The sequence below is a fragment of the Triturus cristatus genome, chromosome 8 (assembly GCF_964204655.1).
Source record: "Triturus cristatus chromosome 8, aTriCri1.1, whole genome shotgun sequence".
Taxonomy (NCBI): domain Eukaryota; kingdom Metazoa; phylum Chordata; class Amphibia; order Caudata; family Salamandridae; genus Triturus; species Triturus cristatus.
Genome location: NC_140591.1, coordinates 1,532,943,891 through 1,532,956,488, shown reverse-complemented (window position 1 = coordinate 1,532,956,488; position 12,598 = coordinate 1,532,943,891). Strand labels below are relative to the sequence as shown.

The following is a 12,598-nucleotide window of genomic DNA, read 5'->3' as shown; positions in this document are numbered from 1 at the left end:
TTTTTTTTTTACATTACAGTGGAGCCTCGTGGCTTCTGTATTCTCCAGATTTCCGAATCAAAATGGTATGGGCTTTGCATAGGTGCTTTGTAAGCGCTGTCCTCTGAAAGTCAACAGATCAACTCTGTACTTGAGCGTCAGAATTGTTATTTATAGTCTGCAGCAATTCAAGTTTTCAACACAGTATTTACAAGTACTGATTTTTAGGTGGAAACCTTTTACAATAAGCTGTTTTATTTTGTTGGCTTTGTTGATGGAACCATGTTTTGCATTTCTATCAGTGCTTTTCCACAAGTATCAAAACTTAACTAAACTTAAGTGAATATGCTTTCCCTTCCTTTAGGGGCAACACATTATAGCTGCTTCCTATGGAAATGCAGCACATCTGTGGAACGTAAACGATAGTCTTCCCAAAGTAAGTGTCATTCATTTTGTTTTTGTTTGAGTAAGCTAGGAGGTAGATATTGTTCTTGCTGGTTGATAATATGCAAACACGGATTCCTGACCGCAAACTTGTACTCTATCAATATGTCAACGATAATTTATATAATAATTTATAATTTATATATTTATTTTTGACATGAGCATGCTGACATAGAAGCAGTACATGGTACGAACTTTATTGTTGGAAGCATCACCCAGAGTTTTTGACTGAAGCTTTTGTATATTTGTGAGAAATGATCAGCAAAACCATACAACAATACTACAACCTTAAGATGGACTTTTAACATATTGGATGTGTTGTGTTTCTTTAATTGTGCTTTCTGACACTGTTGTTTCCTGGAAGATAAAATGAGGCAACAACCACTGAGAGCCACCGCCTAACAGGACCGTCCGCACAACAATTAGGAACAATCTGCCATTTCACATGAGGTAGACAAATAAACTGAAATTCACTCCAATAGGATTTTGCCTGCTTTTAGCACAAACTCACACCTTTTGTAGCATTCGCAAATAATTTCTAGAGGACTTCTAAAACTGTGACTGTTGTAGTTTTCCATGATGGCTCCACACATACTTTCTACCAGTTGGAAGTTTAAGGGTACAGAAAATTGACCCACATGTGTATTTTCACAGGTAACGTTGTACCTCCACTGGTAACATTTCATAATGGAGGAACCCCTTGTCCTATATCTCCAATAAATATTGTAATGTTGCCTCTCCACGGGTATCCTGGAAACTCCTACTCCTGACTTTGATGGGTGTAAACTTGTGACTGTTTGTAGGGCAGCAAACTATCTGCAAAGGGTATGTGAATTACCACAAACCTATGAGTTGTGGTTGTTCACCTACTTTTCTATGGAAAGACACACAGCAAATAGGTTTAGCTTTGTACGTAAAAATCGTAGATCGGGCCAGCTTAGTCCATCTTACTAAAAAGTTGATTCTGAAAAGTAATGCATAGAAGGAGAATCTACAATTAAGAGGTAAATAGACATTGTTAATTGACTTATTCAAAACAAATACTGCATATGTAAGTGACAGCAGCCAAATTTCTTTTTAAGAGTCATTTTTAGGTCTCGCCTGACCCAGCGCTTGCGCTGCTCTGGCGAGACTTTAAGTAAGGGCTTCAAAAAATGCTACCGCCGGCTACAGCTTGCAGTGCATGTGCATGGGCGCGCGCTTGAGCAGAGGCGCCATATGGCATTCCTCATGCTCATTAAGTGCATCGCTAGCCGCGCGCTTGATCGCGATCACTTTTGCATTGCGCAACGGCCGCTCGCACACCACTCCCTTTATACTCTCTCTTGCTTTTTTTTTATGTCTGCATTTGTGGACTTTTGATTAAGGATATCTTCATTGAATCAAACTATGCACTCAAATGTGTGCCATACCATGATATGAACTTATAAACTGTTGGCAAGTTCAATTGTTAATTTAAGTTGCGGCAATAAAAGGATGGCTGAAATCACGTGAGCTCACGTTAAACGATAATGCTCAGATTTCTGCTTTTGTTACATTGACTGCATGGGTTGTGTGGACTTTGACTAGCTGAGTGTTACTAGAAATCAATGTTGACACTTCCTCTTGCTTATCAGACTACGGAGTGCTGGATGACGTCTAGTCTCTTATTTGAATGAAAATAGTTCAAGATGTTTGTGTCAATTTGTATTTTCACATTATCAGACTGTGTGTGTGTGTGCATATACAGTGTACAGTCATATTTATTGTTACAGTGGATTTGTGAATTGTCTAAGGGCATTTAGGTGCTGCATTAAGAACACTAAGCCGTGGCAGAATAATGTAAAGCATTGCAAAAATATTGAAAGTAGATGTGGTTGTGGTCAGAGAGGGCAGTGTCTGCATTGGTCATTAGCTCATGTCACGTGGTACATTCAATATTTAATATTACAATCTTGCAGTTCCTCTCAATCCAGGGAGAGTATCACATTGCATGGAAGGAATCTCTTACATATGTTTTGCAGGTTTTATTAAATTGTTCCTCGATATGCAAGACTCTTCACAAGCATATTCATATTTCAGTGGCCAAGCTTAGGCTTTGAGCACTGTAGACGTTTCTGGTATTTTGCAGTTTGGTTCTATTACTATTGGTTATGTATTGCATGTGTATAAGGGATGATTAGCTGTAGAGCAGAATTTGGCAGCGTAGGCTTCATGTAGAGAGATGGACTAGATCGGTTCTTCACATTTTGACTTCTGGGGACCCCCACTGAATCACTCACTACTGGAACCACGGACCTCGGCCTAAACAATTTTTAAAGTTTGAACATCTAAGCAGTATACGAAATACAGAAAAAGTATACATCAAACAAATGCAAAAATGACTATGTTATTTAAGTCGCAGACCGGATATACCGAAATTGACATTTATTGGGAATGTTGCTTTTCAAAATGTGGATTTGTTTCTGCGGAGTCAGCAGTGGGTGTGGTTGTGAAAGGCTAGGGTGGTGTGTGTGCGTTCCCTCACACCTTTTCTTGCTCTACTCCACGCTCCCCGCTTGTCCCTCGTCTGTATATTACAGTGGTCTGAAAAACACAGCATTTGATATACCAAAAAACACTAAAAGATTGCATGAGAACCGGTGCCGCAGGGCGCCTTTCCTCTCATTGATTGGATATACCCGCTCTCCCTACACCTCTCTCTCTCTTTCACGCACACAAGCTCTCTCTCTCCCTCTCTCACACATGCATGCACGCACACATGCACGCTCTCTCTCTCTCTCCCTCTCCCCCTCTCTCTCACACACACACACAGGCACGCACACATGCACACTCTCTCTCTCTTTCTCACACACACACAGGCACACATGCACGCTCTCTCGCACACACACACGCATACTCACACATTCAGGCTCTCTGCTCTCTTTCTCTCTCCCCCTCTCTCACACACACACACACGCACACATGCACGCTCTCCCTCTGTCTTTCTCTCTCTCGCACGCACACATGCACATTATCTCGCTCACACACACACGCACAAATACATGCGCTCTCTCTCTCTCTTTCTCTCATACACACCCATGCATGGACACATGCGCGCTCTCGCTCTCTCACACGCATGCACGCACACATGCACGCTCATTCCCTCTCTCAATCACACACACCCACGCTCTTTCTCTCCCTCTCTCTCTCGCGCACACACATAAGCACTCACGCACACATGCATTCTCTCTCTTTGGTGTGTAGTGCCGAAGCCCCATTGATTCCTGCTACGCATGGTAAGTCATTCATTGGTGCTTTTATTATGATACAAGGACCCCTTGCTCCCTGCCAGGCTTCCAGCACTGGTGGCGTGGTGGGGGTAGTGCGTGGTGTGCAGTGCTGAAGCAGCATTGACTCCTGCTATTTACAGTAAGACCTTCACTGGTGCTTTTAGCTTGACTGTGGTATGATACTAGGACCCCTTTGCTCCCTTTCAGGCCTCCAGCACTGGTGGCGTGGTGGTGGCAGTGTGCAGTGCCGAAGCACTTTTGACTTCTGCTATGCACGGTAAGGCATTCGCGAGTGTGGCAGTGCCTAATCTGAACACCTTCACTGCTGTCTCTTGGCGTACCGAAACACTGCAGTGAATAGTCACAATATGTTTGTGAGTAAGTCCTGCATGTTCGCTCTGCTTGGCATGCCAGTTTAGGGCCTAGAACTACTGTAGTAGTACTGTACTGTAGTTTTTTCCCTGTGTGCTTCTACCCGTTCCACGTTGCTCTCTTTATCCCGTGTGCTTCTGTTCTCACGTGCTCCACGTTGCTCTCTCTCGCCCTGCTTGTCCAGCCGCCATCCGTGTTGCTTCTGACCCCATCCTCTGTAATCTTTCCCGCACCAGTACTCTCCGTGTTGCTTCTGAGCCCTGCTTTCGTTATTTCCCTCCAACCGCCTTAAAAAAAAAAAAAGCTTTGGCACTGCTTTATTTTTCTTTATTTACCAGTACAACTAGGATCAGTAAATAAAAAAAAAAAGAAAACTTCACACACACTCTGTAGGTGCGTTCATGTGTTGTGCTTTTACCTACAAAATGACACAGCTGCTGCGACTGCATAATAACATCTCTTTTTTTAATGGGGGGTTCCTCTTTATCCATTCTGCACAACATTGCTAAACAAGCATTGGCATAGCCAATAGGTCTCGCCTTTGGGACATTAAGTGTTTAGTTATCCAGCACAATATCCTTGGTGCAAAAACCTCAACTGTTGCATGGCTAAACACTTATAAGGTACAAGGTTTAGCCGTGCAACAGCTGATGTTGTTGCACCAAGGATATTGTGCTGCAAAACTAAATACTTATAAGGTCCCAAAAGCGAGACCTATTAACTATGCCAATGCTTGTTGTATGACAAGCCATAAAGTGCTAAGTAGTGAAGACTGAGGGGGCATGGCCTAGCAACATGGCCTTCAGGATGTGAGCCTTCTCAGCTCCCTGTCCGTCCGTCCGCCCGTATATCCTGGATTTATCCTTGATCTCCTGCTGTAAACATTACTTTCAGCGTTGGAAAAGGCATATGGTTAACCCCCCTAACGCCCCCCCTCCCCCCGGCTGATTGAACGACTTTAGGCAAGCTGGGACTTGGCGCAGCGCAGAACGCAAATGTGCGTAGTGCCGGTCCAGCCTACGTTGGACGAACCGCTGTATCTGGAGCCTTGCGGGAATGATTTAACATAGGAGGAGTGCGGCCCCTGCGTGTGGAGCCCCCCCTTGTGTCCCCTGGCTGATCAACTGTCACTGGTTGCGGCTGATGGCCGCATGAATCGGGCCGTATGAGTGCGGAGTGTCCGGGGCTGTTTGTGTGGGGCTGCTGAGGATCCTGCCTGCGAAACGACTTTTCTCTTCCAGGGGATCCTCATCAATAGTCATAAGCACTGAATATTCCCGCCCATGTGCGGGGACCCCGGAAATAATAAAATTATATATGTAAAAACATACATATATACAGCTCTGTATATGTATAAACATATATCATTTTTTCCAAGCAAATGCAGCTCCCATAAAAGGCTAGGCAATGTAAATATACACATCCAATAACACACATATATATATATATATATATATATATATATATATATATATATATATATATATATATATATATATATATATATATATATATATATATATATATATATATATATATATAGGTATAACAATACACCTAAATCTCTTTTTTTTTTCTTTTTTTTTTTAATGAGGTAAACACTCATGAGAAAGCAAAAAATAAAGAGAACAAACTGTGGAAAAACACAGATGTACAACACATTGCCAGCCTGCAGGCTGCATTGCAATATAATACCATAGAGACTAAAAAGCCCTGTACAGGTAAAAACTGGCACCGTGCCTTTAAGGCAGCCCTGACTTTCATATCCCATCATGCCTCAGGGGTGACAGTTAGGTCAGTTGTTCTTTCCGGCTCCTTCAGTCAGGACCCTGGAATTCAGCTCTCTTCTTTTTTGACTCTTTAGTCAAGAATTATTACAACTTTAAGATTTTTTGGACTTCTTCTTATAACATCTGTGAGGAAGTTAGTATCCTGTGTTTTTCTGACTGATTTTTTGCTGTTTTGTCAGAAAAATGCCTTCTTTATTTGTTCCATGTCCATCTTGTGGAAAAAAGAAGGCTGCTTCAGACACACATGAGGTGTGTATTATCTGTCTGCCGGACTCTCACTCTCCAGCAACATGCCATCATTGTGAAGACCTTTCCAAAAGGACTTTAAAGGAGAGGGAGAGGATTAGGCTGTATGGCCTAGCAGAACGGTCGACGTCGAAGCAGTTGGTCCCTGTTTGCTCCCCATCGACGTCGGGCTCGGCGTCGAAGACTCCAGCGGCAGGATCGTCGCGGAGAGGTGAGGAGTCAAGGGGAAGTCATGCTGCAAAGAGAAAATCGTCGTCGACTTTAGATTCAGCGTCGAAGCGGATGCGTTCGACGTCGACGGCGTCTAAAAGCTCGGCGTCGAGGACTCGGCGCCACAGTTCAACGTCGAAAAAGCATCTGTCGACGTCAAGAGAAGATCGATCGACGTCTGCACAGAGATATCGTTCGTCGTCGAAAGAAAGACATCGTTCGACGTCGAGGTCGGCGAGACATCATTCGACGTCGCGAGAAGTACGTAGGCGATCTCCACCACAGTCGACGTCGAGACCAAGATCGCCGTCAAGATCAAGATCGCCGTCGAGGAAACATCGTTCGACGGCGAAGAGGCTTTCGACGTCGTCGGAGCATTCGACGTCGAGACAGAAGTCTCCGTCAGGAGTGACGTCGAGGCAGACGCCTCCGTCAGGGCCGACGTCGAGGCAGGAGCCTCCGTCGGAGTCGACGTCGAGGCAGAGGCCTCCGTCGGAGTCGACGTCGAGGCAGAGGCCTCCGTCGGAGTCGACGTCGAGGCAGGTGCCTCCGTCGGAGTCGACGTCGAGGCAGGTGCCTCCGTCCTCACAGGTCTCCAAAGCTTTGGTGAGGTACATGAAGCCTCCGTCGAAGATAATCTCGACGTCGAGACAAGAAGCTCGGAGCCTCGAAGATTCGAGTCAAAGATCTCCGGTGATAGGCCTATCACCGTCGAGGCAGCCCTCTGTTGAGGGTACGCAGGAGGTGTCACATGTTCGCCTCACGATTCGACCAGTCTCAAGGCGAAAATCTCCTCATAGACTGATATATACAACTCCTGAGTCACCGCGTCTCATATCTATCTCGCCTTCAGGATCAGAGGGCTCAGGTTCAAGATCCGAATCACCAGAGCTTGTGCATCAATCTCCAATACCTGCAAGAGAAAGTTCGCAGGAGGAGGACAATGCGGTACCTCAAAGTCCCGTAAGGGAGATGCCTCAGGACCCTGCTATGCCAGACGCAATAAAGGCATCGCTAACAAGAATAAGGGGCGTGGTATTCCCAGCGACACCGATCAGACCAAGATCTCGAGAAAGAGAATCCCGAAGTCACTCTCGAGCACCAAGAAGGCGATCTAGGTCTCCCTCCCGCAGAAGAGAGTCGACCAGATCAGAGAAAAGGCGCCGTAGAACCCCTTCTACCTCCCCTTCTTCCAGATCATCCAAAAGGGATTATTCACCGACACTCTCGGAGACGCCACCCTCTCGGGTATCTCCGGTAGATGATATTTCTACGTTTCAGGAAGTGTTGTGTAGAGGAGCTACAAAATTAAATATCCCTATGCCGGTTCAGGAGACCACTTCATCCATAATCTTTGAAACTCTTCATGAACGCACAGTGTCACGCCCGTTATTGCCATTAGTCCCCGGTTTGTTACAACCGGTAATGGATATCTTTCTCACACCAGCAACCACCAAAACGGCGCCGGCGAGAATTCTAAAAAAGTACCGTCCAGCTCCGGAGGATCCTTTATTCCTTAAATCAGATCCTCCACCGGACTCTGTCATCACCGCCGCTGCCAGGAAAACACATGCAGTGGCTGGGTCTTCAACGGTACCACCAGATAAGGACAGTAAGACACAAGACTCCTGGGGGAGGAAAGTTTGCGGCTCAGCATCCTCAAGCTTAAAGGTGGCGAGTGCCTCGGCGCTTCTGGGGCGCTATGATAGGTCATTATGGGACTCTCTGCAGAGGTTCATTGACAAAGTTCCATCAGAGGACAGACGGGACTTTGAAGAGATTTTGCATGAGGGGAGTCTGGTTTCTAACCAGATCATAAGTGCAGCGGCGGACGGGGCAACACTGGCAGCGCATGAATATGCACATGGAGTCACAGCCAGAAGATCATCCTGGCTTAGATTGACGGCCCTGAAACCGGAAGCACAGGCAAGAATTTTAAATCTGCCTTTCTCCGGTAGTTCTCTTTTTGGGTCCCATGCAGACGAAGAAATGGCCCGTATGAAGGCAGAGCTGGAGACCATGAAAGCTGCAGGGCTTGAAAAGAGAAAAGAGTTTCGACGCCGCAAGGGAAATGACAGGCGCAGTTACCAACAGAGGGTTCAAACCCCTCATTGGCAAAAGAACCAGGACCAGCAAGGTCAAAAGAAACAGCAATACCAGTCCCGCAAGCCATCCAGGGGACGGGGTAACAACAGGCAGTCTAATGCTGGAAACAAAGCTCCGGGGAAGCAATGAGAAGCCGCTTCCTCCGATGCTGTCCACCGCTCCGGTGGGAGGAAGTGTTGCACATCATCTTCCAGAGTGGCAGTCCATCACAAAGGACAAGTGGGTACTGAATATACTGCGTCATGGGTACTCGCTTCGTTTCAGAAGTCACCCCCCATCGATTCCTCCTGTCAATTCATCCCAGCATCTAAAGCAGCTCAGAGAAGAGGTAGCGACGCTTCTACTCAATTCAAAAAGTCTTTATTTATCGATATTTCATCATAAAAAGACAGTTTACAGAATAAAAAGAAATATAAACAGAATATTTTATCTTTAAAAATTGTTGCAACAAAATACAAAATGTTAAAATCTCAAAGAACCAGAGAACCATAATTTTATGGCCTCCTCAATCTAATAAGCCACACCCAAGCTTCTACTCAAATCTGCAATAGAGAAAGTGCCCTTAAACCAAAGAGGAAAGGGAGTTTACTCCAGATACTTTCTCATCCAAAAGAGGAATGTGAAGGTAGAGTTCAGACCCATTTTAGACCTACGGATACTGAACAAACACATAAGAAAGGAAAAATTTCGCATGCTGGCGCTCCACCAAATATATCCTCTTCTCCGGATGGGCGATTGGATGTGTTCATTGGACCTTCAGGATGCATATTTCCATATTCCCATCCTGAGGAATCATCGAAAATTTCTCAGGTTTGTGGTAGGCAACTCTCACTATCAGTTCAAAGTCCTCCCATTTGGCCTGAAGTCAGCTCCTCGAGTATTCACAAAATGCGTGGCAGTAGTAGCGGCTGCTCTGAGGCGCGCAGGAGTCTTCGTCTATCCCTACCTAGACGACTGGCTAATAAAGGGCTCATCACCACAGAATGTGCGGTCACAGCTGTCGCTATGCCTGAACTTATGTTGCAAGTTGGGTCTCAGAGTGAATGCCAAAAAGTCCAATTTTACACCAACGCAGAGGATCCACTACCTGGGCGCAACTATAGACTCCGTAGTAGGAAAAGTGTTTCCTTCGGAGGAAAGACAGTCATCCATTATGCTAAAAGGCAGGCAGATTATAACCAACAATCTGTCGTCGGCAAGGCAAATCTCTTCTCTGCTAGGAGCCATGGCATCCTGCATCTTCCTAGTGCCCAATGCCAGGCTAAGGATGCGTCAATTAACGTGCGACGATTGGCGCATGTGCTGCATGAGACACAGGGGGCCCCTGAGGAGATGGCGTTGGTGTCTATCGACCTTGAAAAGGCGTTAGACACGGTGCATTGGGGATACTTGATGGAAATACTTTGAAAGTTGGGGATTGGGCCACATTTTTGTAAATTGGTCAAAATACTATATACAAATCCCGCAGTGTGTGTGCAAATGGGCCAAACTAGGTCGGTGCAATGGTTGCTGGGGTGGGGCACGCGTCAGGGAAGCCCATTGTCGCCTCTGCTGTTTGCTCTGGCCATTGAGCCCATGGCAATATGGGCAAGTCAGGATCTGGGCCGCTGGGGCATACAAACTGGGCACAGCAAGCACCTTGTCTCGCTCTATGCTGACGATGCGCTGTACTATCTAATGTCGTCACGTGAGGCCCTGCCGGAGTTGCTGAGGTTGATGGAGCGGTTTGCAACTTATTCAGAGCTGCGTTTAAATAGGCGTTAATCCCTGGCGTTCCCCCCATGGTACCCCCTACATTTCACCAGCACTACGTGGCAGGCACCGTGTGGTGCCTGCCACGGAGTGCTGTGAAATGCACAACATGGCATTTTGACATCGCGGCGGGCGCTGCTGTCAGCAGCACCCGACGCAATGTTAAAAATCAAGATCCGACCGCCATGATGGCGGTTGCATCCTGATTGGGTGTGTGGGACCACCGCATGCAAGGCGAACGGTCCCAGTTTACACCAGAATGGCGGACGGACTCCAGTCCGTCCGCCATCCTAATGGGTCCCTAAGAAAAGATCTTCAATATACCTCATCCACATTTGGACATTGCTGTAATCCTCCAGATCTGAACCACAGGCGTAGATCTTTTCAAAATATTAATTAGACAGGGAAAAGTATATGTCCTTGACAATACCGCACAGTTGTGAAAAATACTTCCTATTAAATAGAAAATCAATAGTCTCAAGAATAAATTATGTCATGCCCATGATCGTTTTAGTATACCTTAGGTAGGAGGCAGATATATTAAACTGAAAACTATTATAAGGCCAGCAGCCCATCTGAATGCTTAGGGGCCGATTCCGATACCGGGTCGGACAGCTGCCCGTAGCCTTACCGCGCGACCGACACGTACCCGTAGCCAGTCCGTCCTGTAGAGTAAGTACGATGTGCATAACTGCCAAAAACACGACCGACACGAAGGCTGTGATTCAAGCTCCATTCCCCGTCCGAGCCGTATCTCCTAACGCTGAACCGAGTCGCCCGGAAGCAGTATCCATAGCAGTTTCCGGCATGACAAGTACGATGCGCCGGACGGGTCGCCACGTACGGGACATCACAGCATCCAGAAAACAAGCATATCAGCTACGATTCGCGCCACAACTCAATACACGGCTATGAGACGGACCAGCTTGCAGCGGGTATGAGACGGAGAAACAAGCAGCGTGTACGACACAAACGCATCATGAATCCCATCGCGCAGGTCATACCAGTACTCTACATCTATGACCGGATCAGGAACCGACGCCGACGGCGCAGGCGGTAAGTCAGACACCTACCACATAAATAAATGACACGTACCCGCAAAATGGCACACACACACAGGGGATCCACATCCTGGCCACTAACAACAGCCCACCATAGGGGTTGCATGGCCAGCACCACTAACACCCCCACCCATAGGGGACCGGTTGCCCATCACTACTGCTTCCCCCAGCCATAGGGCTTATGTTGCCCATCACTACTGCCACCCACACCCATAGGGGACCTGTTGCCCATCACTACTGCCACCCCCAGCCATAGGGCTTATGTTGCCCATCACTACTGCCACCCCCAGCCATAGGGCTTATGTTGCCCATCACTACTGCCACCCCCAGCCATAGGGGACCTGTTGCCCATCACTACTGCCAGCCCTACCCATAGGGACTCTGTTGCCCATCACTACTGCCACCCCCAGCCATAGGGCTTATGTTGCCCATCACTACTGCCACCCCCATCCATAGGGCTCATGTTGCCCATCACTACTGCCACCCCCAGCCATAGGGCTTATGTTGCCCATCACTACTGCCACCCCCATCCATAGGGCTCTTGTTTCCCATCACTACTGCCATCCCCAGCCATAGGGCTTATGTTGCCCATCACCCCTGCCACCCACACCCATAGGGCTCATGTTGCCCATCACTACTGCCACCCCCAGCCATAGGGCTTATGTTGCCCATCACCACTGCCACCCACACCCATAGGGGACCTGTTTCCCATCACTACTGCCACCCCCAGCCATAGGGCTTATGTTGCCCATCACTACTGCCACCCACACCCATAGGGGACCTGTTGCCCATCCCTACTGCCACCCCCGGCCATAGGGCTTATGTTGGCCATCACTACTGCCACCCCCAGCCATAGGGCTTATGTTGCCCCTCACTACTGCCACTCCCAGCCTAAGGGACCTGTTGCCCATCACTACTGCCACCCCCAGCCATAGGGGACCTGTTGCCCATCACTACTGCCACCCCACCCATAGGGCTTATGTTGCCCATCACTACTGCCACCCCCAGCCATAGGGGACCTGTTGCCCATCACTACTGCCACCCCAGCCATAGGGCTTATGTTGCCCATCACTTCTGCCACCCCAAGCCATGGGGCTCATGTTGCCCATCACTGCTGCCACCCCTAGCCATAGGGCTTATGTTGCCTATCACTAATGCCACCCCCAGCCATAGAGCTCATGTTGCCCATCACCCCTGCCACCCACACCCATAGGGCTCATGTTGCCCATCACTACTTCCACCCCCAGCCATAGGGCTTATGTTGCCCATCACTACTGCCACCCCCAGCCATAGGGGACCTGTTGCCCATCACTACTGCCACCCCACCCATAGGTACTATGTTGCCCATCACTACTGCCCCCCCCAGCCATAGGACTTATGTTGCCCA

General features: G+C 47.6%; 1 protein-coding gene across 1 annotated transcript in view; it reads left to right on the top strand.

Annotated features, from left to right (window-relative positions):
• ATG16L2 (autophagy related 16 like 2) overlaps window positions 1-12,598 on the top strand; it is a 694,312-nt gene that overhangs the window by 507,222 nt on the left and 174,492 nt on the right. Inside the window, exon 12 of the mRNA XM_085623378.1 lies at window positions 344-415. Within this exon, the coding sequence (XP_085479504.1) occupies window positions 344-415 (72 nt within the window). The remainder of the gene's footprint in view (window positions 1-343; window positions 416-12,598) is intronic.